This window comes from Botrytis porri (genome assembly GCF_014898465.1).
Source record: "Botrytis porri strain MUCL 3234 chromosome Unknown BPOR_007, whole genome shotgun sequence".
In the NCBI taxonomy this organism is placed as follows: domain Eukaryota; kingdom Fungi; phylum Ascomycota; class Leotiomycetes; order Helotiales; family Sclerotiniaceae; genus Botrytis; species Botrytis porri.
In genome coordinates, this window is record NW_024066081.1 from 2,731,152 (window position 1) to 2,756,257 (window position 25,106).

The 25,106-nt window shown below is 44.3% G+C and overlaps 11 protein-coding genes across 11 annotated transcripts; 6 read left to right on the forward strand and 5 right to left on the reverse strand.

The window, feature by feature from the left end:
* Positions 1 to 492: 492 nt before the first annotated feature.
* Positions 493 to 2,289, forward strand: EAF01_006148 (uncharacterized protein; the record flags this gene model as incomplete). The annotated part of the gene is made up of 1 exon (XM_038914402.1): positions 493 to 2,289. The coding sequence occupies one exon, from the start codon at positions 493 to 495 to the stop codon at positions 2,287 to 2,289; it is 1,797 nt and encodes a 598-aa protein (XP_038770851.1).
* A 1,142-nt stretch (positions 2,290 to 3,431) lies between these two features.
* On the forward strand, positions 3,432 to 4,845 carry EAF01_006149 (uncharacterized protein; the record flags this gene model as incomplete). The annotated part of the gene is made up of 4 exons (XM_038914403.1): positions 3,432 to 3,539; positions 3,595 to 3,660; positions 3,722 to 3,830; positions 3,896 to 4,845. The coding sequence occupies 4 exons, from the start codon at positions 3,432 to 3,434 to the stop codon at positions 4,843 to 4,845; spliced, it is 1,233 nt and encodes a 410-aa protein (XP_038770852.1).
* A 158-nt stretch (positions 4,846 to 5,003) lies between these two features.
* Positions 5,004 to 6,561, reverse strand: EAF01_006150 (uncharacterized protein; the record flags this gene model as incomplete). The annotated part of the gene is made up of 2 exons (XM_038914404.1): positions 5,004 to 6,366; positions 6,428 to 6,561. 2 exons carry the CDS (start codon positions 6,559 to 6,561, stop codon positions 5,004 to 5,006), a joined length of 1,497 nt encoding a protein of 498 aa, XP_038770853.1.
* Positions 6,562 to 7,220: 659 nt separating this feature from the next.
* EAF01_006151 (uncharacterized protein) lies at positions 7,221 to 8,345 on the reverse strand (the record flags this gene model as incomplete). Its single annotated transcript, XM_038914405.1, has 1 exon — positions 7,221 to 8,345. The coding sequence occupies one exon, from the start codon at positions 8,343 to 8,345 to the stop codon at positions 7,221 to 7,223; it is 1,125 nt and encodes a 374-aa protein (XP_038770854.1).
* Positions 8,346 to 8,455: 110 nt separating this feature from the next.
* Positions 8,456 to 9,912, reverse strand: EAF01_006152 (uncharacterized protein). Its single transcript, XM_038914406.1, has 3 exons — positions 9,631 to 9,912; positions 8,750 to 9,574; positions 8,456 to 8,698 (listed from the first exon to the last, which is right to left on the reverse strand). Exons 1-3 carry the CDS (start codon positions 9,851 to 9,853, stop codon positions 8,658 to 8,660), a joined length of 1,089 nt encoding a protein of 362 aa, XP_038770855.1. The 5' UTR covers positions 9,854 to 9,912; the 3' UTR covers positions 8,456 to 8,657.
* A 186-nt stretch (positions 9,913 to 10,098) lies between these two features.
* Positions 10,099 to 10,776, forward strand: EAF01_006153 (uncharacterized protein; the record flags this gene model as incomplete). Its single annotated transcript, XM_038914407.1, has 2 exons — positions 10,099 to 10,371; positions 10,444 to 10,776. 2 exons carry the CDS (start codon positions 10,099 to 10,101, stop codon positions 10,774 to 10,776), a joined length of 606 nt encoding a protein of 201 aa, XP_038770856.1.
* A 201-nt stretch (positions 10,777 to 10,977) lies between these two features.
* EAF01_006154 (uncharacterized protein) lies at positions 10,978 to 12,611 on the reverse strand. The gene is made up of 3 exons (XM_038914408.1): positions 11,678 to 12,611; positions 11,353 to 11,613; positions 10,978 to 11,305 (listed from the first exon to the last, which is right to left on the reverse strand). The coding sequence occupies exons 1-3, from the start codon at positions 11,984 to 11,986 to the stop codon at positions 11,135 to 11,137; spliced, it is 741 nt and encodes a 246-aa protein (XP_038770857.1). The 5' UTR covers positions 11,987 to 12,611; the 3' UTR covers positions 10,978 to 11,134.
* Positions 12,612 to 12,824: 213 nt separating this feature from the next.
* Positions 12,825 to 15,072, forward strand: EAF01_006155 (uncharacterized protein; the record flags this gene model as incomplete). Its single annotated transcript, XM_038914409.1, has 2 exons — positions 12,825 to 14,783; positions 14,836 to 15,072. The coding sequence occupies 2 exons, from the start codon at positions 12,825 to 12,827 to the stop codon at positions 15,070 to 15,072; spliced, it is 2,196 nt and encodes a 731-aa protein (XP_038770858.1).
* A 1,269-nt stretch (positions 15,073 to 16,341) lies between these two features.
* On the forward strand, positions 16,342 to 18,433 carry EAF01_006156 (uncharacterized protein; the record flags this gene model as incomplete). The annotated part of the gene is made up of 5 exons (XM_038914410.1): positions 16,342 to 16,660; positions 16,721 to 16,902; positions 16,959 to 16,982; positions 17,042 to 17,259; positions 17,374 to 18,433. 5 exons carry the CDS (start codon positions 16,342 to 16,344, stop codon positions 18,431 to 18,433), a joined length of 1,803 nt encoding a protein of 600 aa, XP_038770859.1.
* A 1,044-nt stretch (positions 18,434 to 19,477) lies between these two features.
* EAF01_006157 (uncharacterized protein) lies at positions 19,478 to 21,127 on the forward strand (the record flags this gene model as incomplete). Its single annotated transcript, XM_038914411.1, has 3 exons — positions 19,478 to 20,123; positions 20,173 to 20,350; positions 20,488 to 21,127. 3 exons carry the CDS (start codon positions 19,478 to 19,480, stop codon positions 21,125 to 21,127), a joined length of 1,464 nt encoding a protein of 487 aa, XP_038770860.1.
* Positions 21,128 to 21,706: 579 nt separating this feature from the next.
* Positions 21,707 to 23,669, reverse strand: EAF01_006158 (uncharacterized protein; the record flags this gene model as incomplete). Its single annotated transcript, XM_038914412.1, has 2 exons — positions 21,707 to 23,565; positions 23,621 to 23,669. The coding sequence occupies 2 exons, from the start codon at positions 23,667 to 23,669 to the stop codon at positions 21,707 to 21,709; spliced, it is 1,908 nt and encodes a 635-aa protein (XP_038770861.1).
* Positions 23,670 to 25,106: the final 1,437 nt, after the last annotated feature.

A 25,106-nucleotide genomic window follows, 5' to 3' on the forward strand; every position in this document is an offset into this window, starting at 1 on the left:
AAAATGTTCAATTAATTGAAACAATTTTATTTTAAAGATCTGGCAGTCTGCTGGGCTTGTCCTAAACTTTTCGACTCTTCTCTTTTTCAAAATATGTGCAATCAAACTTGTCGGAGACTAAATCGCTAGCTCATACATTGTCACTTAACACCTTGGAAGTCATGATGAGGAATCCCCTGTCCACTCAATTTAAGCGAGCACAACCCTTCGAGTTGTATCAAAACATATACTATCACCTGATCACCTTCAGACACATATTATTGCTCTCAATTGATGTATCAAATTCTATTGACATTACAATAGGACTTTGTTAGTCATCTTTGATTCACTGCATTTGGTGTGTACTTCTTAAATTTGCTCCCAATTTCTCTCTGGCCCCGTGCCAGTTTCTCCAGCTCAACAACCACATAATAACCTTTTGAATCCTCAACCAGCTTCAAGTTAATAGAACAGCCTCTACGTTCTTGAAGACAACAGAAAATCGCACTTTCAATGGAACAAATTTCTGCTACACAGACACCAATACAAGGATTTCAGGCTCTTGATTCTTACATTGATGTTGACTTTGCTCAGCTTTTTTATACTTCTATTTCTATCTCTAACGACAGACTCAAGTTGAAAGGGATAGCTGACAAATCTGGTCCAGGTTTTCATAATGTTAATGGGAAAAGAACTGGCATTTGTGCAATTGCAGAGCACAAGGCTGTTGATGATGATGATGAAGTTGACCCTCTGACGGTCAACACAAAGCCATTCATGCTGACACCAGAACCTTCATCGCCCAGCTCCAGATCTAGTTCCAGCTCAGAATCCAGCTCCACATCCACAAGCACAAATTCAAATCTGAAAGTGGAAAATACAGCTCAGACTGCAGTCGTCTCTAAAACTGTTCACCAAATGCAAGCCTCTGATAGCACTACTGCGCCAGAAATCAGTAGTCTTCAGCACCCAAGTTACAAAGGAAAAATCTGCAATCAAGGTAAAACTGCCACCAGTCTGACCACTACTTCAGCAACTCCAATAATCGTCAGTCCAACAAGCCGTATTGAACTCCGCGCACTCTACGAGAAGTATCCCGACATTTGTCCTAAACTTCCCGCACCACCGCCAGCCTTCTTCAACCGAGATCTCAATCAACAAACATACTTGAAATGCGTACGATCACCCCCAATCACACCGCGCAAATATGGGCAACCAGACTCCCGCCGTCTCGCCGAGTCATTCGCATCCAGAACACCACTCCCATCTAAAATTCACTTGCACCCCCGAACGGTGAAAGAGAGCTTGAGGGAATGGTATGGGATGGCTGGGTTTATGGCCAAGTGTCGCCGCGATGAACAATTCAATCCTTATCCACATCTGGATTTGAATGCAGGATGGAATCGCGCACGAGTTCAGGGAGAACAGTGGCATGATAATTTTCATCCGTGGCAGAAACCGAATAAGAAGATTTTGGAGGTGGTTCAGTTGCAAGAGCAGCTTTTGAAGTTTTCGTGGGGTGAACAGGTGGATTCGATTGTTGTTGATGGAGGGTTGGCAGAGGGTGTTTTTGAGAGGGTGTTCGAGGGCGTGGATGCGGAGAAAGAGAGGATGGCTGGATGCGGACAGAAGAGAATACCAGGGGCTTGGTGGGCGCAGAGAAAACGGATTTTTTATGATTTGAAGGGTAGAGGGTTTAGGGAGGAGGTCCATATCAAGAATTGTCAGATTTGGGATGGGGTAAAGGTATGGGCTGCAAATGAGATTGACGCAGAATACGGCAAATTGAAGCGAAAAATCGATGTCGTTGAGAAAATGGCTGCGAAAGCAGACGATATGGAACAAACCCAAATTGAAGAAGCTATTCTCAAGAGACACAAAGCCCGCCATCGAATCATACAAATCATGAGCGCCACCTGGCGAGCCAAGCGACGAAGTCAGGAAAAGAAAGCCGGTCGATGGACCGACGGAACACCGTTGCAAAACCGCATGTGGGCTGAATTTCACTGGGTTTTAGATGCGCCAGACCATCGTGATCGGCGATTTTTCGATACGAGGGATTGGCCGCGGATGTTTGCTGAGAGAGGATGGCCGGGAGTTTCCGCGACGAGGGTTTGGGCGGAGTTTTATCATGGGTGGGGTCCGTTGCAGAGTTGGCTTTATTGGTATACGCTCCAGGCGCAGAGACAGCGTGTGATGTTTAGGGAAAGGGAAGGACGGCAGAGAAGGCAGAGGCAGTGGGCTATTGAGGGGGGAGGCGAAGTTAGGCTTCCGGATGCGAGGTCTAGGTATGTTGGGAACACTGGATAAGATAGCGATGGGAATGGGAATTGGATATTCTGGTGCTTTGAGGGATTCGAAATTTTTGGGGTAATGCGATGATCGGAATTTTCCTGATCATTTGGAACATTTATACTCTACGAAGATCTTTAATATGGTGTTACAATTCCAGCAACCTAAAGTTCCTCGTCAAGTGGGAGAATCGTAGGTTCGAAATATGAAACGAAACTTATGGTATAACGGATTGGAGGAGAATTGCGGTATGCAAGTTCCGTTTCTCAAGTTCTATTAGTTGGTTGACAATCTTTGCTTTGATATCACTCCGTAGCAATTTAAGAAAGCCTATTTATTCTCTAGTAGCGAAGCAGTGAGTGATATATATAACGATGAAATTGTTGAAGAGAAAAAGGCATATTGCGTGGCGTGCTTTCTTGACTGGCTTGCACACTTCATTAGATAAGATCTCTACAACACCATATCTGGAGTCGATGCTAGTTGTCATGAATACTGCTATTGATGCTACTACTATCATGGTGGACGGTCATGGCCTGTATTAATGAGTCCTCAGGTAGAACAGTAGTCAGATTTCTGGGCAATCTCTCGATATCGAAATCCATGCACTCTAACGTCACTTGCTTTGGCTTCAAAAAGAAAAAAAATCTGAAGTCCCAGCGCATTTTTGATTGAACTGACTTCTTCCCCTGGATACCTTGGAGAAAAGTAAAGGAGAGAGAAGAGAAAAGAAGGAACGAAGTCGCTGAAACTTTCAGTTCCACCGCCGCTTGTGAGTGTTAATTGTGATGTTAATCCGCTTAGACTCTGTTCCCGAGGCCATCAATGATTCGTAGACGGAAGTTTGATTCGAGGCAGAACGATTACTTGCCTCTGTCTTGGAGACCAAGATGATGTGAAATGGGTAATTTAGGCATATGATGCAGTAGTGATACATGTGAAAAGGTATCGAACAACCATAGTCTATTGAATAACTGACGGGTAACTCAAAGTTTTATCATAGAAATAACATTCAAGCAGCGGAGCTGTTCGCACTTTCCTGAAGTAAAATTCTAAATAAACCCTTTATATCTTCCTTCTACAACTAATATTCCTGTATTTCAAAAGGAAAACAGTTTATCCATATCATCCCTCCAATTATCAACTATCGATTACCAACCATGGGGAGAGGAAATTTTCAAAGACGTAAGGGGAAGAGCCACAAGAAAATCATGCCAGGAGCTTCTTTGAAAGGCCATTTAATGGCGAAAGGTTTCAACGCTGCAGCAGTGAGTTCCTAGTGAGAAGCCTTTACTCACTCATTTGAAGCTGATGGTGTTCCAGGCGAAACAAACCTTGAAAGTGCAAAAGAAACACTGCAGACTCGTGAATGAGCGTACCGATGTGAAAGTAAATGAGTCCAAGCCCTCCAGCCAAATTTCTCGTTTTGAAGGAGTCTAATCATTTCCAGTCTCAAAATTGGGCGAATTCTATTCGTCCTCAGAAAGAAGCGTGTTTACTCCTCGATCTCCAGCCAGAAGTGCGTTTAATCATCTGGGAATTTTGTATTCTCAATCTTCGTATGTAGAATCCTCTTTTCCCAGTATCTCAAAAGATGCGGGCAAATACATACTGACAGTTGCAGCTGGCGGCCGCGAACCTATCACAGTAGCGATTTCGCAACCGCAATTTAATCGAGACCGGCATGTGTTTGAGGGCCGAATCCCTCCACGTGGTAGCAAGAAATTCTACGCACAAAAACGAGCCTGCTCTCGCCAAAAGTTCGTCGATCAAGCACACCCTAGCTTTCGAGCCCAAATTTTCAATCTCTTTATGATTTGTCGACAGGCATATCTTGAAATTGAGGGCAGCTCCCTTTTATACAAGACGAAGACTTTTAGATTCCTTGAACAGATGGTCCTGTTCAGATTTTGTTTTAAAATCCAACGCCACTTTTTCCTCATACAGAGTATGGCTATCGAATATGACATCTCTTCCAGCCAGGCCTTCTTTTTTGTTATGTCTACATTTTCGATGATTTTCCATAGTCCCAACCTCAGAAAATTCAGAATGAAGTTAAGGATTCTAACTCGCGAGATTGTCAGGACGGCAGCGCCTCTCTATAAAATCAATGGCACCCTTTTTCCAAGTTATCACGCACAAGCGGTACTTCATAGGCTCTGCAACGGCCCGCATCTATGGAAGTGGAATCTAAAACCAGAAAAAGTTGATAAAATCAAGGACTTCGACATTGATGTCAGCGGCGATGATGCCTGGCCTAGCTACTTTAGATTTGGCGGAGACAAAAAGGGTTGGCACCTTGTCAGGAATCTACATGCTATGCAAACTATCGACGTGAGAGAACTTGTGCAGCGTCTCACGGAAAGGTATCCGTACTACAAAAAACGTGGGGTTAAAGAGCAAACCTCGAACCGCATAGAGGACATATGGGTTGATGTCTGCGAACCTATCCTTGTCCCAGAAACTGCACTGAAACTGTTACAAAAGAAGAAGGAGAAAGCGGAGAGGGAGAGGTTGGAAAGGGAAAAGTTGGAGATGGAGAGGTTGGAGGAGATACCGGAAGAGCAAAGTTAAGTACGGATCGTCTGAGAGCACAGCAATAATCACTTCTGCTCTTCTAGAACTACTGCAACGAATTGAGTTGGGTACAACTCATACCCATGTATTAATAACATCGGAGAACCTTTCACTAAACCGTAATTCTCAATATATTCAAGGAACCATACAGATAATTACAGATTGCTGACTCGAGATTCTGGTGATACTACACTTTCCTGGTTCTCTTTCTCGATTCTACGTCTCGCTTCTTCGTTCCCCCTTTTCCACATATCTATTCTTTTCAAATGTCCATTGTCAAACCCTTCTCTCCACCACTTCTCAAATTTCGGTAAACTTCTACCTTTACCATCCTTTGGCTCACCTGCCATTTCCCTGATGGTCTCAAAATACTCTTCAAAATCGGGATAGATAGCTGTGAAGGGTACTCCATCCCCTTTTACTGCGATTCTATCTTCTTCCCACTTCTTCTGCTCTTCAGCTGAAGGAAGAGTGATGCATCCGGCTAAAAATCGTGCTACAAGTACGGCTTGCCATTCAAATGCCTTAAATGTAAATCCTGCGGCTATAGCACCAACGAAAGTTAATGTAGGGTCTTTGCGCCAAAATATGTGTTGATACAGATTTGGAAGACGATTATTGCGTATTGTAGAATCGAGATTAGGAATGAAAGGAAGAGTCCAGGAATATCCAGTTCCAAAAATAATGTAGTCTACTTTCTCTAATTTAGACCCATCCTCAAAATGAATTGTTCGCTCATCTGTATTGGGATCCGAAGTTATGTGGGATATCGGCGGGCGTCGGAGAATATGAGGATGCTGGAAAGCGTAGTCAAAAAAATAAGGATGGTATTTGCCTCGGACAACAGAGTGAAGAGGTCGTTCAACATAATCAGCAAGAGCATAAGAAATATCAGGACCAGAGATGCTGGCGCCAACGACTACTACACGCTTCCCACGATATGTTTCTGGGTCACGCCAAGCTTTCGAATGAAGGACCTTTCCAGGAAAGTTCTGGGCAAAGGTAGAAAGACCTGGGGTTGAAGGAATGAACGGGACACTGTAGTGTCCTGCTGCTACAACCACTGCATCGAAAGATTCCGTCCACCATCTATCTTCAATTCCATTGTCAAGGGGTTTGCGCAACGTCAAAATCCATTTCGATGTCTGTGAGTCTTTATGAACAAGCTCCACAGTAGTATTGTACGATATGAGATCCGGGTATCCTTTCCGATCCACCAAATCTTGAACATATTTTTCCACCACCTTCCAATGGCGAAACGGCGAGTTTTCGCCATGTCTCTTAATATTGACCGCCGATCTTGTTTCCGGAAACGGTTCTTGAGAGAAAGACATGGCGAAAGCATCTATATTTGTTTCCAACGTAGGATATATCGAGGTATCAGAAAATCTATATTGGGTGTTGTGCGGAAGCGTGGTAGGAAGTTCGGATGGAATGAGAAGAGTCTCGTCTGGTCTGCGAGAAGCAAGTTTTTCAAAGTCTGGGATTTGTTGGACGTGATCTTTTGGATCTCCGAGCCTGCGAGGTGAACATAAGTGATTGTTCCAATGTCTTAACCTTTCAGACTTTTCGTACTCACCAGCACCCTCCAGCTTTCTCTCTTCTCTCAAAGAGCCGGATCTCATCAAATGCTTGCTCCTGAGCCAGAGCATCGAGCGCAATTGCGCCAGCTGGTCCAGCGCCGATGACTGCCACTGACTTGATGGTTGCCATTTTGTGAAAATTGCTCCTTTGATGAGTGTAAAGATAGGTATGTAGATGTCTTAAAGTTAATATCACTGCGAATTCACGGAGGGCGTATGGGGGATAGAAAACGCCCCATAGCACTCCTCATAGCTTTCATTTATAATCAATCTGCGGGGAACTCAGTATGGCGAAATTTATGTGCATATCCCCTCGCTCGGGGTTGTTTCGGTCATATGGGCCTAGGTAGATCTAAGATAAGATTAGATTAGATCTGAGACCCGTGATCTGTGTAGTCCTTCTTATGTCCATACAAAGGAATTGATTGATGTTTACTTCACTGAGACCACCAGACCAACGGGTACTGGCTTTCAGTTCTTTCGATCACCAAATGGCTTCCCGCTCAAGAAGGGCTTCTTAGATATAGGAATAGGTCACAGCTGCATTGCGTTATATTGAGGCGCACTGCTATAAGGTTATCATGTTCCATCATCTCGACGTTCTGTGTTACAGGTTACATTAAGATCATATGTTAACATAATGTCAATTGTGTGTTTTCAAGTGCTCAATTGGGTTCCTGGACTGGATTCAATTGGACGAGAATATCATGTGCTATCTGCGTTCAATATTGATAAATCGCATAGGACATACCTAGCTGAACTCCCATCGAATTCCGAGTTACACAATCTTTAGAGAATATCACCATCCTCGCCCTCTTTCTCACTCGCGCGTTCCACTTCTAAATTTGCAAGACCTCTCAGCTCCCCTTCAATCTCTTTACATAAAGTGCAAGCTTCCGCAATCCTCAACCACTCACACATTGCCAAAGCCGCATTCAATACTGCAGTTCGCGCTCCCTCAGTCCTGGCTCTTTCTTCTATACCCTCGACCAAGCTTTCTCCCCATTTATAAAGATTGTGCATATCCATGGCCGCATCCGATTCCGCTCGATGAGGTGCCATCTGATCTCTTCTGGCCTTTCTCCATAGAAATGTACTGATTACTTCGATATTGTCCATGAGAGTCTTGGAATGGTCATCATTGTATGATCTTTCTCGTCCTTTACCACGGTATGGATGATATCGATGGGCATACGAACGAGTTCGTTCGTATCTGAGACCGATATAAGAGGCATTTGGGAGAGCACGAATGTAAGTGGTGGTAGCATCTAGGCATATTTGATAGAGGGTATTCAAGAGGAAGTAGCGCTGCTCGGGAATTGATACAGGTGCAACAATTGTACTATCTGAGGCATTCGAAATGGACATCCTATCGTCCAGTGTTGATTTAGACGCTGTGTAAGTCGCCATGGTATGTATGGGGGCCCAGTCTGATGGTGAGTTATTTAGCATCATAGCAATAGTGGGAAGACAACTGCCAGAAACATGGCGTAGAGGCAGGGCACGTGAATGTCCAGCGTGGATGTCAGTTGTACGAGAACTTCCTTGGCATCGACAGTAACCCGCGTCTAGTAGGGCCTGAGAGTTTTGTCGGCTCGAGACAGGTGTGGTCATCAGACAATCCGGATCAGGATCAATCGTCGCCTCAATGGCTGGAGGGGGTTCCTGCAATACATACCCAAAAGACGCCCTACTTTCGCCTTGGAAGAGCTTACCTCTCTCAGCGCTAGGATTTCCCATCACCGAAGCCATCTGACTGCCAGACGCAAGAGGAGGATGAGGAATTGCTTGATTAGATAGGTGCATAGGATTATTGATCCCGTTTTCAATCCCTCCAAAACTCCGGGAGTGACGTAATAAATTAATCTCAAAAGGATAAAAAACTTTAGATCTCTCATCGTTGTTAAAATCCATGACGTAGAGAAATTTTCACCAGGGCAGAGATGGTACGAATGGAAGGTGGCAATGAATATTGTCAAATTTTCAAAGGAGGGTATGAGAGAGATAAGGTCTGGTTTCTCTAAGGGCAACAATTACAACGAAACATGGTGTGATTCTCGAAGGAATTATACTTAGCTGGACTGTTCTCTGGGATAATTGAAATAGGTCTTGTAATATATTATATTCTGCATGGAAAGTAAGGAACGGCAAAGAGCCACCGCGTTGCATGCTGGGGCTTTGTACACAAAGTTGCGAAACTCGTCAGTGCTTCTATTCAACTCTATTCTAAGCGTTCCAAATAACAATTCTTCCATCAACACCACTCGCTAAAAACAATTAGTTTCTCCTTTAAAGATATTGATTAAAAGAGCACTTACTAGTGAATTTACTGACACCACTTTCCGAACCTTCATAGACGCGGATAGTGCTAATGGTGTTTTGATGCACAGTTGTCAATTGTGTATCATCCTTGACTTTTCCTTTCAAGTCCATTTGCTTGAACATATTGAAAGCACTCTCCTCTCCAACATCCTTGACCGGGCCCCCTTTTGATTCCAGGGAACCAGTGAGTTGCCAGCCTCCTTCGCTACCACCAAATCGGAATGCCTCACAGTCATAGCCTGCCGCAATGATCTCGGCTTCGCCATTCCAAATCAAACTCATAAAGGGGAGAAGCTGTGTGCTGACACTGACAACAGCCTTTGGAGGTTGGTCTGCGCCATTGGGGTATACCACTGTGATGCTGCTGTCGTGCGCAGCAAAGGCCAAAGCATTTCCGCTCGGTGAGAACGATACTGCGTGAACCCATCCAGCAGAATTGTTGAGATACTCTCCGCAGACGGTGTTGAACGGCAGACGTTCTCCCCAGACTCCAGGTTCTGGCCTAGCATCAACTCCCTTAATGAAACTCGAAAATACTCTCGCATGGGCATCGGTAGAACCGGCAGCTAGGAGAACGGAATTTGGGTGCCATGCGACAGTTGTGATGGTGCTACGGATAGGCTTCTTGATGTGTTTCGAAACCCACCAGTCGTTCTCCTCTTCAAAGTAACAGATAGCAATCACCCTTGCACCGGATCCAACGGCGAACTTCGTTTCGGAGGGGGACCATCGAACAAATGTGGCCGCACGATTGATTCGGAGAAGGACGAGAGTAGGTTTATAGCCAGTGGGAGATGGTTCCCAAACCAAAGCATTGCGGTCTGGCCCAATATTATCAGAGTTGTTAAATTTAAACCGGAAAGATATGGGTACAAACCTTGGGAGCATGTTACAATTCTGCCACTGTTAGGAGCTATATCAACACTGGTGACGGTCTTGTCATGACCTTTCAATTCGTCCTTGAGCTTGAATCCCTTACCGTCTCGTCCGTAGAGCTCGACACTGGTGTCGCGTGCTACAGCCAATGTCTGTCTATCGGCAGAGAACGAGTGATCCGCAATAGGATGATGGAAAAGGTGATGAACTTCTGGACCAGGCATTTTGTTGCTTCTTGATAGGAGGAGCTCTCTACTATCACTGTAAATATGTACTTATGTTGGCATTACCGCATGGACGAGAGATGCTTGCTTGAACGTGGGGCGGGTACTCCCTACACGTCGGATTACTAACCACTTTAAGCTAGCGCAAGGCTGCGAAAGGCAGACTCTCGAAATTTATATCTATATTGATATATGCTGGAAGCACCCCAAATTCAAGACGCGACTGTTTTTCGAGTAACGACAGAATGAGTACCGCAGTAAAACCTGTCCCAGTGAGGAAATCATTCCCTCCTAATCAAACCCTTTACATTACCAATTTACCTTCGTCGAAGATTCAGAAAGATGATTTACGAAGAGAGCTCTACACATTATGCTCGACTTACGGTCCAGTCCTCGATGTCATAGCTCTTAAGTCAATGAAGATGAGGGGTCAAGCACATGTGGTGTATAGAGATATCCAGACCGCGACTCAGGCTATGAGAGCATTACAAGGATTTGAGTTTCTTGGACGTGAAATGGTTAGTTGGGAATCCTACAATTCTATTGCTCGTCTACTTGAAATGATTAAGGGCTGACAATCACCTTACTAGAATATCCAATATGCCAAATCAAAGTCAGACACCATTGCCAAGCTGGACGGTACTTTCCGTATGCCGTCTGCAGCAGCGGCTTCAGTCGTGGCCACAGAATTGCAGCAAAGCATTTTCAATGCGCCGCCTTCCGCAGCTACCACTACGAGCAATTTACCTCCCCCACCACCGCCATCAACTCTCCAGGTTCCAGCTCCTGCTTCTGATCACGCTATGGAAGATGCAACAAGCCCAAGTGCAAGTGTTGCTGGACAAAAAAGACGTCGGGATGAAGAGGAGGAAGAAGATAGTGAAGGAGATGTTGCAATGGAGGAGGACAGTGATGATGATTAGCGACTGATGATATTGCATTGAAAAGGCGTTGGGGATTGGTTAGAGGCGTATTGGCATTGGTCACACGGTTATCGACTAAAATTGATCTAAAGGGCCACGGCTCCTATACAATTCGCATATGAAGTACATCGACCTCTAATGACATGTCAGATATGGCGTGTGAACCATTTTGTATTTCCGATGCAACACAAGTATACATACCTAGCTGGTAATGTTTCAATCGTGTGATTGGTTTTGTCGGTGCATGTCCACAGAGCAAACATGAAGCTTCAATATCTATGTGATATCCTGGATCCATGTATTATATGCTCAGTGGAGACGAAACTCTTTGAGGAAACAGAACGTCAAAAGCTCTTTTCTACAGGTCTTCCTGAGCTATTTCATGAGGCATCCATAGCCCCACACAACCACCTATCAAGCCAAGCCATACCATCAAATAATTACTTGCCGGGCAGTCGAATTTCTCCATTGCCTCTCTGGTTTGACATGGATGAATGAAGAATGCCGGTACATCTGTGATGGGGTGCGGCTAAAACCTAGTTAGGATGTATTTTCGTAGCAAAATTAGCGACTTACAGCAGCGGAAATTCCACCCATAACTCCCATTGCTCGAAGTTCACTCTTGTACTCTTCTGGTACGAGATGTCGATAAACAGTATTTATGTCAAACGCAGGCTCATCATTTGGTAACTCGTGAAGCGTAAACCACAAAGTCGGTATTCTATAAGTGGGATGTAGGTGAATCTCATAAGTAACGTAAGGCTGGTGAGAATATAGACTGTATCGGGAGATGGCATCACTCCCCAGTGTCGAAGACTTGTTTATACGCAGTACCTCCTATACCATGTCAATAAGTCTAAACCTTCATGTAGTATCAACAGAAATGAAGAGAGTCACTAACGTCGTCTTCATCCTCATCCATCATATCCACCTCTTGACTCGGAGCAGAACTTGGAGCATAACCACTACTCAAATTGCGAAGAGCAAGTAATAGATCATCATCATCTTGTGGTGGATGAATCAATCGAATGATTTCAATATAGCATGACCCAGTAGTTGCTGTACGTCCCATGGACAGCTTGAGGTTCTTCCTTGCGGGCCCTAATGATGCTCGACAATATCTTCGATCAAGAAACGCGCAGGCGAGCTCAAACTCTTCTTCCGTAAGAAATGGCCACTGACGATACTCATGGCGATGTGTTGCCATCATGACTGGCTTAGCACTGGCTAGAGGGTCAAAATATTCAACCCACAAATTAATATTGGTGTAAGACCCGTGTCTGCTGTGCTTTCTGTATGTAGGTGGTTCATAAATATTTATTGAATCCCGAGTAAATCCCGTCCAGAAGAACTCTCTTCAAGTGTTAATTTGAAAATAAATTCACGCTGTAGCTTTTGCAGATTCCATAGTAGAAATTTTTAGTTGTGATAATTTATAACATTGTATCTTTTGTAGCTCATCCTTCGGAACGGTCAGATACCTACCAGCTACAGTGCTAGGCTCGCTGGCTCGGTAGACGAACTTATAAGCTCTGGTCACTGGTGATTCTAGCTATTCTCATTAGTTACCCCAGTTTAAAACAGTGGTCAGGGGTAGCTTTGCTTTTCGGTATCTACCCACTGAAGCTCCCCAGATATCTGTCGCCAGGTATGCTCCCGAATTACTCTTCGTAGATTTATCAGAGCCTACACAAATTTCCGATGATGGTTGCCCAAACATACTGGGTATAGACACAAATCTCCATTTCCAACGTCAATCAGAAGTATTGAACAGATTTGATGGTTCAAGATGAACTTGGAGATGCCAATCTAACAGGTAGGACACACCGGGGTACAATATAAGGCTGTAAATAAAGCCTGTAATTGCTTCCAAGGCTCGGTAAGTACGCCTTACGTGTACTGTTCTCTACAGAGTAGAATTCATAACTCTTAAGCCTCCTCATTTCGAAATGACACCTAATAATAACCTTCAAATATTTTAAGTTTTTTGTATCTTAGTGTTTGCTTATAGTCGCGCCTTCTAGTAATGAAATGATTTTGAAGTTTCCATGAACAGTCGCGACCCCTTCAATCTACGCCGCTCTCCAGCATTCAACATCCTTCGAGGCACTGCGACACAAGCTGCTTCAAATATCACTCAGAGAGTCAAAGAAGCAGGCGAGCAAGCTTATGAGTCTGGGAAGCAAGCTGTCGAAGAGATGTCCACTTTTTCTATACCAAAAAACGTCCCCTCTTTTACAGATCCTCAGCGCAATTTGGAAAACAAAGCTTGGGCAGCCTCTGGCATGACCGCGAGATCATCGACGGCACATACGAGTGGAGGAGTAATTAGCGGCATACAAGATCGAGTTGGAAACCTTCTTGGAGAAAATAGGGATCTGCCGATGTACAAAGACAAGCCGTATTCATATGCCTCCTCCAGGAGAGCACAACCTCTTTACAAACGGCGGCGCATCATATTTGGGTCCATCGCATTTGTGTTTTGTGTGCTATACTTTCTAGGGTTCTTTAGATCCAGTGACGAGACGAAAAAGAAATCGACGGACAGATGGACATGGCTACAGCGGCCAGAAAAGGCACCTAACTCAATCGACTGGCTAGATCGAAGGGAAAGGGTCAAGGAAGCTTTTACTTTAAGTTGGGATGCGTATGAGCGATATGCATGGGGCTATGACGAGTTTCATCCAATTTCAAAACATGGGAAGCAAATGACACCGAAAGGAATGGGCTGGATAATTGTGGACGCTTTGGATACAATGATATTGATGAATTTGACGAGCAGGGTGCAGCATGCAAGGGAATGGATTACAACTTCACTGGACTACGACCAAGATCAAGAAGTCAACACGTTCGAAACTACAATTCGCATGCTTGGAGGTCTTCTATCCGCCCATTATCTCTCCACCGAGTATCCACACTTAGCTCCATTGGCCGAGGATGATGAAGGAGCTTCAGGGGAGGATTTATATCTGGAAAAGTCAAGGGATTTAGCTGATCGTTTGCTTGGCGCCTTTGAATCTCCCTCTGGAATACCATTCGCCAGCGTTAATCTCAAGACCACCAAAGGTGTTCCATCTCATGATGACGGTGGGGCCTCATCCACAGCAGAGGCAGCAACGTTACAGTTGGAACTGAAATATCTTACCAAACTTACTGGAGAGACTGAATACTGGGAAAAGGCTGAGAAGGTGATGAAGGTTATTGATGATAATGGCATGGAGGATGGACTCTTGCCAATCTACATATACGCCAACACTGGAAACTTCCGTGGAAGCAATATTCGTCTTGGCAGCCGTGGCGATTCATATTACGAATATTTGATCAAGCAATATCTTCAAACTTCAAAAGAAGAGCCTATCTATGAAGAATTATGGGACGAGGCACTGAAGGGAGTTCGGAAGCATCTCATTACATACTCTAGCCCTTCAAAATTTACTGTTGTTGCTGAGCGACCTGAGGGTCTGGGTGGCTCTCTTTCGCCAAAGATGGATCATTTGGTATGCTTTATGGGTGGAACAATTGCTCTAGGTGCTACTGGTGGCATTACGGAGGCTGAAGCACGTAAGCTACCAAGCTGGAGCGCGAAGAAGGATGAAGAGATGAAATTAGCAAGAGAATTGACGCACACTTGCTGGGGAATGTACAAGGTGATGGCAACCGGGCTTGCCCCTGAAATCACACATTTCAACATTGATGATCCACCATTGCCAGAAGATGCACCACATCAAGCGCCTACAGATTTTGATGATCCGGAGAATCAAGAGTGGCGCAAGGACTTCATTATAAAGAACAACGATAACCACAATCTCCAGAGGCCGGAAACTATCGAGACATTGTTCTATATGTGGCGTATCACAGGAGAGGAGATGTACAGAGAATGGGGATGGGAAATGTTTAGGTCCTTCATGAACCACACAGCTGTTGGCGAAGGTGGTGGATTCACGAGTCTCTCTAATGCCAATGTTCTACCTGCGCAAACCAAGGATAACATGGAGAGTTTCTGGCTTGTAAGTACACCCTATATCCGCTTGCCATTGAAAATTTGCTGACTTTATAAAGGCGGAAACTTTGAAATATTTTTATCTTCTTTTCTCGCCAAATGATCTTCTCCCCTTAGACCAAATAGTTATTAACACGGAAGCGCATGCCTTCCCACGATTCAAGATGGGCCCATTGTTGTCGACTGGATGGAAGAGAAAGCCCAGGGGGCCAGACGGAAAGATCTTACCAGAACCAAAGAAAGAGCCCGAAGTAAAGGAAGTCGAAGTTCAGGAGTTGAAAAGTGGTGCGACATGAAGTTAAAAAAGCAAAATTGTACCTATATAATGGATGATGACTATGTAAATTCGTTGTATTTTTATCGCATCTAGATATAGGCTTTTGTATGCCTTTCTTATTATTACTTGCGGATTTGAACAATCTAAATATAGATACCATTATTGTTTTTGCGACGAAACATTCTGTCTAGTTGCATTCCAATGGTTTACAACGAATACATTGCATTGCACCTTGAATTGAACATTTCACATCCTCCATATAAAGGTCTACAATTGAAAACGTTATTGCCTCTGATAATCAATTTACTACTCAAGGAAAAAATTGCGAGCCATTGCTCTACTCCGTAAGTAGCGCAATACCAAAGCACAGAAGATTAATCTCTCAAATTTAAATCTCAAACTTAAATAATACACAGACATGTGGCCGGCACTTCACTGATGCAACTTTGACAGCTGGCTGATCGAATCGGAAGTTTTCAAATAAATAAAAATTATTTAAGCGTCGAACTTCTAGACGCAAGAAAGACTCTCAAAGTCAACAATTCCATGGTTTTCAGCCCCAACCTCTATGGACTATATCGAGGATGGAGAGCGGGATGTGTGACAACCCATATCCACCGTCCAGCTGACGGGGCCGTCGTTGTACCAATAGTTTTACAGGTCGAACACCAAGCGTTGCCCAGAAGTTGAGATATTGTACCCCTATTTTACCTACTTGGCAACGATGGTGATACATCAATAGAATGCCGTATGCCATGTGCCATTTTGAAGCGTTTGATGTTCGTTGATGCTTTTCTTTCTTCTGCTTTCTTCGGCATGTTTGTGGCAATCAGCTTGCAATTGATGAAGTTCATCCCACTACCATGATAGCTCCACAAGCCCTAGCGCCCCCATACCCCAAATCAAGCTCATCACGTCCAATCACGTCTAATCACTTCGAGCAATCTCATGCAAAAGATAAGCCTTTTACTCTCCGAGATAGCTGTGCCTTCCGGGCTCACAACTTCATCTTCTTCCTCCACAAACTCTCTTAACCAACTTTCATACTCACAGCATGAAACACGATGTTGGAAATTATTGGAAAATATGCCATACATTATCACTTGCACAACCTTTGAGCTCTAGCCAACCGGCTGAGAGCTACAACAGTTACTCTCTTGATTATTCGAGACAACTCAGCCTCACCGGCAATCTTGGTGCGGTAGATCTAGATCGACGAGCATCATTCCTAATATAGGCTGTCGACATCTCCTAGACTACATACACATCAAAACTCGAAATCATCAAGATGAATAGTTTCAGGATGAACGATATTGAAAAGGGTTCGGTTTACCCCGATAAAGACCAATCCACAACTCCGGACCATAGTAGCGGACGCGGTGAACCAAGCTACGAAGAAATAAGTCAAATAAAATATGGAATGGGGCGTCGCTTTGTAGACAGCTTTCGAAGAGATCCAAGTCTTACTATGACCCCGGCGGGTGTGGTAGGCGCAAATGGGAGAGTATTCCATGCCGAAATGGCCGCGCAAGCAACGGCCAATTCTCCTCTTGCACGAAGATTGAAAGGGAGGCATCTGCAAATGATCGCGATTGGAGGTTCAATAGGTTAGTTGCTTGACGCGCCGAGTGATTTAAGGGGCTGTTACTGAGTCGTCTTATGGACAGGTACCGGACTTTTCGTTGCATCGGGCAAATCTCTCGCAACTGGTGGACCTGCATCACTTATTATATGCTTTACACTCATCGGGCTCATGCTATATTGTACGGTGCATGCCTTGGGTGAAATGGCCGTTCTGTTTCCCGTTTCAGGGTCATTTTCGGCCTACTCGACTCGATTCTTGGATCCGGCAAGTTCATCCATTGATATAACGGGAAAGACATTAATTAATTGCGTGTTTTACAGGCTTGGGGATTTGCTATGGGATGGGTATGAGAACCCACAGATAATATGGAGACTAGCATAAAATACTAACTCCTAGCAAACAGAATTATGCAATGCAATGGCTTGTGGTTCTTCCATTAGAAATTATTGCGGCATCTATCACAATCGACTTTTGGGATATACAACAGCGATACGATCACGCTATATTTGTCACAGTATTTCTCTTCACAATTATTGGCATAAATATGTTTGGAGTGAAAGGGTATGGAGAAGCGGAATTTTTCTTTGCTATCGTCAAAGTTGTGGCTATTATAGGATATATGTAAGTCTAACCGTCGTTATATTCGATCTACGTTCTGGCCATCATTTTTTCTTTACGCTTTTTCGGAGAATTCATGGATGTTTCAACAGAAAAAAGAGCTGATTTTATCAATAGACTTTTGGCCATAATCCTCAACTGCGGCGGTAGCCTTGAAGAAGGTTATGTAGCTGGTACGTTGTGGAGTGATCCGGGCGCATTCAACAACGGATTCAAAGGCATGTGTAGTGTTTTTGTCACTGCAGCATTTGCTTTTGCTGGCACTGAATTGGTGGGGCTTGCTGCCGCTGAAACTCAGAACCCCAGAAAGTCATTGCCAAAGGCCGTGAAGCAAGTATTCTGGCGTATCACTCTTTTCTATATTGTCTCGCTTACTCTCGTTGGACTTCTCGTCCCCTATACCGACCAAAGATTGCTTGCTGCTGGAAATGCGAATACCGCTGCAAGTCCCTTCGTTATTTCTATTCAAAACGCTGGAATTACGGTACTTCCTTCTGTGATGAATGCAGTCATCCTTATTGCTGTACTATCTGTGGGCAACTCGTCAATATTCGGATCTTCTCGGACTCTTGCGGCATTAGCAGATCAGGGGCAAGCTCCTAAGATTTTGGCCTATGTTGATCGTAAAGGACGTCCTATTGTAGCTATTGGTGTATCATCGGCTCTTGGGTTCCTTGCCTATGCAGCGGATTCCGGTGCTCAGGCCATAGTTCTGGATTGGATGCTAGCACTGTCTGGACTTTCCTCAATATTTACTTGGGGATCTATTTGCCTTGCCCATATCCGTTTTCGACGGGCTTGGGGATTACAGGGTCATAGCCTGGACGAGTTAGCTTTTCGTTCGCAGCCAGGCGTCATCGGCTCGTGGATTGGATTTTTATTCAATGTCCTGATTCTTATCGCACAATTTTGGACTGGGGCATGGCCTACAGGCTATCAGCAAATGACGGCACTCGAGCAATGTGAAAGCTTCTTCCTAGCATATCTGGCCGCACCCATCGTAATTGTATTCTATGTGGGATACAAATTTTGGTATAGAACTTCTGTGATGAGATCCAAGGATATGGATCTAAAGACCGGAATGCGCGGTCTAGACTTACCAGCCTTAATAGCAGAGGAACGAGCAGAAAAGGCCGGATGGCCCAAGTGGAAACGAGTATACAAGACAATATGTTAGTTCGACTACAGGGAGTTTATGGTAATGCGGGTGGACTGGGAGTTTCTATCATAAGAGAGTTTATGTGCGAGAGATACCATGTGATTTCGGCGTTAAACAAATCATAGTGAGGGAGGATATCCATTGATTTACTGGGAACATGTTATAATACTTCAGCGAGCTGCGCGATGCTCTTTCTTGGTCATATAGAATAATTACATAAATCAGCCATCAAATTAGATCGCTGTATATCGGACATTGCCTAACGCGAGTAGTTCCTTTCCTAAAAGCTTGTATCCGCAACCAATCGGCGCGATTTCAAAGCTTTATATAAGGTAACGGGAACTATTCAAAAGCTCCAAGCTATCATTGCCTTGTTTGGCCGAGGCCTTGTGGATAGAAAGATGGGATAAATCTAGAACTACGGAGGCATTCAAATAATCCGACGCCCCGCTTGTCAACAAAAGGCGTAGGCGGGCTCCGTGTGATATAATTTTCCTGTTCTGTTGACAAATCTCAAATCTTCGTTTTCTTGTACACGATATTTGGACAGTAGTATTTGTCCCGGGCTTATTTGAGTAAGTTTTTCCATCTAGTCTCGAATGGAATGTGATAATCAGAAAGATCTGATAGTTGATAAATCGAGTAGGTGAAGAGCTAATAATTTCTAGTGAGGGGAAAAGTGGGAGTGGATCTTTCGCTGATACCCCTCCAAAACCAAACGATAGATATTGGAAATGATTGGTTCATCACCTCGGGAGACTAATGGGAATGAGGATATTAACCACACCTTCTGGTTGCTCTGTAGCTTTATGATTGCCAAAATATCCATGCATCTCCGGTATAACACAGACATCTGCGAGTAGATGTGGTTGAAAGATAAGGAAGGTCTGACGGATGCATATGGCCGACTACGTGCAGATATGTAGTAAATATATACATGGTGTTAGTCCAGCAGTCACTCATATTTTCAATCTCTCTGCTTTTCTTTTGAAGCATTATTAACATCTGTTTCGAGCGTGACTTGTCAGTGTAATAGTCACCCTGTGTGATTGAACCTTCAAGATGTTGGCCAAGCAAGCTCTTTTTATTTCTGCACTTCTGCCCTTGATTCAAGCTCAAGAATCTACATCAGAAACGGTTTTGGGTGTTTATATCTTCCATCGTCATGGAGATCGTACTACAAAATCCTATGCTCCCACATCTTTGACAGATCTTGGTTATGCTCAAGTTTATGCTTCGGGTAATTATTATCGAAATAGATATATCGATTCCAACGCCTCCTCTCCTCTTTACAAAATCAGTTCGGACATAGCCAAGGTCTCTCAATTGAATGTTCAAGCACCAGTCGATAATGTCCTTCAGAATTCTGCAGCCGGATTTCTTCAAGGTTTATACCCACCTGTTGGCGCAACATTGGGAAGTCAAACACTTGCCAATGGTACAAGTGTTGAAGCTCCGCTAGGTGGTTTTCAACTCATTCCTGTCAATGCTGTTGCCACAGCATCTAGCAGTGCCAATTCCGAGAGTTCGTCCTGGCTTCAAGGTTCCAGTGGTTGTGGAATGGCTGTTACCAGCTCTAATAACTACTTCTATTCGGAAGAATATGCGAGTCTACTCAATTCAACCAAGAGCTTTTATCAGAGCCTTCTCCCTGTAATCAACACCACTTTCAATTCCAGCACGGATACTTTCAAGAATGCATACACAAGTAAGATCTAATTGCCCCAGTATGCTTTGTGTATTGCTAACAGATATAGTTTATGACTACATTCACGTCTCTACCATACACAATTCGTCTATTCCTTCCGAGGATCTTCTCACGGATGAGACACAGGCTCAATTGCTAGCCCTAGCCAACACTCACGAGTTCAACCTCGCATATAATGCTTCGGATACCATTCGTGCAATTGCAGGATCTACATTGGCAGCTCAGATGTAAGTTCTTAGTTCATCATACCTCACTCAAGATCATCAGATGAAAGTGCACATCCGTCATTCTCAAATCAACACGATTATTACTCTATCATCTCCAAACCCACCACAACCTAACCGAATCAACTAACACACGCCAGTCTCCAACAACTCAACACCACCATCACCGGAAAATCCGCCGTCCCCGTCTCCATCCAATTCGGCGCCTACGCCTCCTTCCTCTCCTTCTTCGGCCTTTCCGGACTCTCCACCCTCTCCCCAAACTTCACCGGCATCGTCGACTACGCCTCCTCCATGACCTTCGAACTCCTCACCAACGCCACCGTCTCCAATACCTCCTACCCCTCTCCCTCCGACATCTCCGTCCGCTTCTACTTCTCCAACGGCACCGCCTCCGAAAACCCTCTCCATTCCTACCCTCTCTTCAACCAATCAGAACTCACTCTCCCTTACACCACTTTCGTAGACGAAATGAACAAATTCGCCATCGGAGATCAAGATGCCTGGTGTACCGCATGCGGAGAATCAACAGGAGATTGCGCGTCTTCTACCGCTTCATCGTCTTCAAGCTCGGGCTCGGGCTCCGGCTCCTCGGGAAATAGTAATGGAAATGGAGGAATGTCGAAAGCGGTAGCGGGGGTAATTGGCGCAATGGTTACGTTAGCGGTGGTGTTGGGTCTTGAGGCGTTGGTTTTGGTGGGAGCGGGATTGAGGGTCGTGAGTAGGAAGAGATTGGGTGCGGGGACGCAGGCGGTGGCTGGGGAGCAGGGGGAAAAGTAGGAGGGGGTGAGTGATGGAGTGAGAGGGGGAAATGAGATAGGGGAGGGGGAGGGGGAGGGCTAGGTAATGATAATGAGGTTATGAGGAATATGAATTGAGAGTTGAAAGTACTCGTTCATGAGGATGATATGAAATGATAATTACAAAGCTTAAATTATATCCAGGAAATGGATTTATATTGAGTGTTCTGCAATCGATGTGAGAGCAGGATTCTATGCGTTTGCCCATCACAAAATATCACCCATCACCACTCAAAAATGACCCTCACAATGATTTTGGAACTCTAACTTAGACTACAATTTATTATAATATAATTATTCATTGAATGTGTAACCCTATTTCTATCTATACCTATACAAACAAGTAGTATCCATCTATCCTACTACTCTCGTATACCCATACCCATAATGCACGAACCCCGCGTGATTTTCGTCATGACCCATCCTATGCAACAATGCAACAGTACAAGAAACAACCAACTCCAAATAAATGCCTCATCAGACCATATCTTCCAAAAAAGGCGCTCAAACCACGTAACGCAACGCTATGCAAAAAACCCCAAATCCGCACCAAAACCCACTAATCCAACCCCTCTCCATTCAAAATACTTTTCAAAATCCCAGCGCCCAATCCCTCCACCGCAGCCGCAACCTCTTTCTCCCCAACACAACTCGCCACTCTCTTCTCATCTCCCACTCCCACACCGAAACCAAATCGTCCGGGTCTACCTCTCGCTCTCACTCCCCCATTCAACACAAACGAACCATTTCTTCCATCGACCGGCGCGACTAATGATAGCGTCTCGAGACTTCCAACCACATCTCGGAATTCCGTGCTCGTTAAAGGATGTAAGATGGCGTCTCGAGTACAGAGCATGTTGTATGTGTTATACAATTGTTTGATGGTTGGGGCTAGGTTATGGGATTTCGATGGTGTAGCGAGGAGATTGGAGGATTGAGAGCGATTGCGTGATTCGAGGGCGAGGAGAGCGCAGAGAGCGGCTTTTTGTTGGAGGTTGAGGGTTTTGAGACGTTGGGTTGAGCCATTTCCGAAAGTAGATGCGGTGATCTTGTTCACGTGTTGGATACTGGCACGGGGGGCAGTTTCCACAGTGAGGGTTGCGAGGGATTGAGCTAGGGTTCGTGGACGGAAGATATTTCTGCTGGGGGTGTTTGTCATGGAGGAGAGATTGATGTTGTCTTCTAGAATTCGTTTGGAAGGGCTATCGAGGAGAATCTTGTCTTTGAGTTCTTGTTCGTGCTTTTGCTTGGTTTCGGTCTCGATTAAATCGATTGCTCTTCGGCAAATGTCGAAGGCTTTGCGTAAATCTCCCGTTTGGCTTGCTACTTTTCGGGAGCAAAGTTCAATGGCTGCTGGGTGGAGAAATGGTACGTAATTTGGAGTCGCACTATCTGCGGGAACAAGTGACTTGAGGCGTGTCATGATGACAGTCTTGATCTGTAATGCGGTGTATGGAAGAAAAGGTAGTAATTGTGGTTGTAGATTCCGGGCCTTTAGTCTTGGTAAGAAACGATCCGTAAGATCCAATGCGTTTGCAATTCCGATAAGAATCAGGCGCGATGACTTCTGTAAAGACCATTCGAACAGCTTGTATAATATCTCCAGGTCCAAGGTGAGGATGTGATCGATTTCGTCCAGCGTGATGAGGTAGACATCCTTCGTCTTTTTCCTCGAAACAAACATATCCTGCAAAGTCTTCTCTTCATCGCCGTCCAAAACCACTTCCTCACCACAGTAAGACTCCAGCAGTATACCATACAAATCCTTTGAGGTTTTCATGCTCATACAGTTAACATATGTCTTGTGTAATGTGGTCGATTGTTCATATTCCGTCGTAACTTCGTTGATCATAGCACTCTTTCCAGTTCCGGGAGGGCCGCTAACATATATACATCCTCCACTTGTTGTGTCGACACAATTTTGTACAAAAGTTTTCAACTCGCCCTTTTCAGTCTCTCTTCCAACAAGTCGTCCAGGTTCTGAGCTCCGTGTGAACATCTGTCGAGCTTGAGTATATACAGTCGCAATTGATCCACTGGGTGTTACAGGAGTTCTTGGAGTTCTAGGAGTCATTGACTTTCCAGTAACAGTGACACGATGTCGAGGGGTGACTTGTACTTTCTTGGAGAGCGCATCCCGATGTCGAGGCGTTTGAGGAGTAGGGATTTGGACCGTTTTAGATGCTTCTTCTATCAATGTTTTTTTTGGTAATGCAATCTTTCTGCTCGCGAGTCCATGTTTCGCAGGCGAGGACTTGACAGGTATAGATTCCGACAATTCATCAATGTCCATACAATCGTCATCGGAATCGGCGACCTCATCGCGCCTCTTGCGAGTAATGAAAGGATTTTCATTCTCATCATTGTATATTTCTGTTTTTGCTTGTCGTTTTGCACGCGTTGATGGTACTTTGAACTCTGTAGAATAAAGGTTAGATTGTTATTTAGATGTCTGCGAAATGATCCTTCGTACCTGCTATTGCTCTTGTGCTACGGGTTCTTTTTCCTAAAACAGAAGGCATAATTGAAGGTGTCGATATCTCTCTCTAACTCAATTCAAGTGTGTTCTTTCTTATTAATCACGAAGAGTTTTACTTGGAGTTGAGAGAATTGAGGAAGTTGTAATGATGAGTAAATTGTAAAATTCCATGGGTCGGATATTGATATGTAAAAGATCGCGTCGACGCGTTCGCGTATAGTGGATTTTACGCGTACTAACAACCCCTGAATTTCATGATTTCGGTGTAGCAGAGCAATGGTACGGCAACGGGCAAAGTCTAGTCTATGCACATGGCACGAGAATATGTGAGGAGGTGATGCAAGTTGTGCATTTGAGCATGTATACTGTATGGAATACCGGTAGACGATAATGCACATGCAGATTATTAGATTTTAGTTGGATTTAGGCCTCTTTATTGGGTTATAATAGGACTATCATTCAATCTTCACTGTCAAAATCTGGCTGTAAGCTATTGCGATTCGACTGGAGAACTTCTCACGATGCTTTGATATAACATATTAAAATGACTTGAATCACTTGGACAGAGTATTTGTTACTTGCATACTTTTGGTTGCCAAAGATATTTAAAGATATGTAGACCAAGCTAGACGTGCTCCAATATGTGATAAGTGTGATGTCCCTACAGATCTTTGGAAATCAATATTTCATATGCTATTTTAGGAATTGCATACTACTCTAGACCGATGGAACATCAATGTTAGAAATTCTATCACGTGGGTATATTGAGTGGCATTCCTGCCGTAGGAAGTGAAGATAGCCACATTGTCTACTTATTACTCTGTAGGTAGTTGAGGATACCTAGGTAGGTAGACAGAGGTGTCGCTAGACACTAGACAGAAATGACACACCTATCTTCGTACCTGCAATACAGATCACGGGAAAGATTCGGGACTCGGGATCAAAACGAATGAAGAAAGTTGATTCTTGGCATTAGTATCATCTACTGAGTAGGTAGGTGGTTACTGCTAGGTAATGAATTCGTTTGGGCAGCAAGCAAACACATTAGACGGGCAAACTTTTAATCGACTCTGGCAAACTGACTGATTCGCATCTATGATCGTCTAGATCACAAACACGCAAACACACAACAAGAACCAATGTCAATATCAATATCAATACCAAGAAGACTTCTTTTTACTCACATCCAATATAATCAATGCACAAAGCTTCGATGGGATAGGTACCGGTAGGTATCCTGGAGGTATCCTCGAGGTATCCCACCTCACCCCATCAGGCTTCGTAGCCGCCCATCTTTCGTGCCAGGGTATTTGCCTTACCCTTCACGATTACTGGCTTCAGGATAAAAGCTGTGTATGCGAGTTTGACTGTCCTGCTCTTCCTATTCGTTATTCGTTCAGGTTCACTCATTTCAGTCAAATACCATCTTCTAACCTGTTAAACTTGTTCTCCAAGTTTGATTTCTTAACTCGTAAGCTCT

Bases quoted from the DNA above. Each gene is read 5' to 3' on its own strand.
- EAF01_006152 (XM_038914406.1), bottom strand. From the start codon at position 9,853: ATGCCTGGTCCAGAAGTTCATCACCTTTTCCATCATCCTATTGCGGAT. The intron at 9,575-9,630 runs GTTTGTACCCAT...ATATTGGGCCAG, and splicing joins AATTGTAACATGCTCCCAAG to ACCGCAATGCTTTGGTTTGG. The intron at 8,699-8,749 runs GTAAGTGCTCTT...AATTGTTTTTAG, and splicing joins TGGTGTCAGTAAATTCACTA to CGAGTGGTGTTGATGGAAGA.
- EAF01_006154 (XM_038914408.1), bottom strand. From the start codon at position 11,986: ATGATGGCAACACATCGCCATGAGTATCGTCAGTGGCCATTTCTTACG. The intron at 11,614-11,677 runs GTTAGTGACTCT...GACATGGTATAG, and splicing joins TGGATGAGGATGAAGACGAC to GAGGTACTGCGTATAAACAA. The intron at 11,306-11,352 runs GTAAGTCGCTAA...ACTAGGTTTTAG, and splicing joins TGGGTGGAATTTCCGCTGCT to CCGCACCCCATCACAGATGT.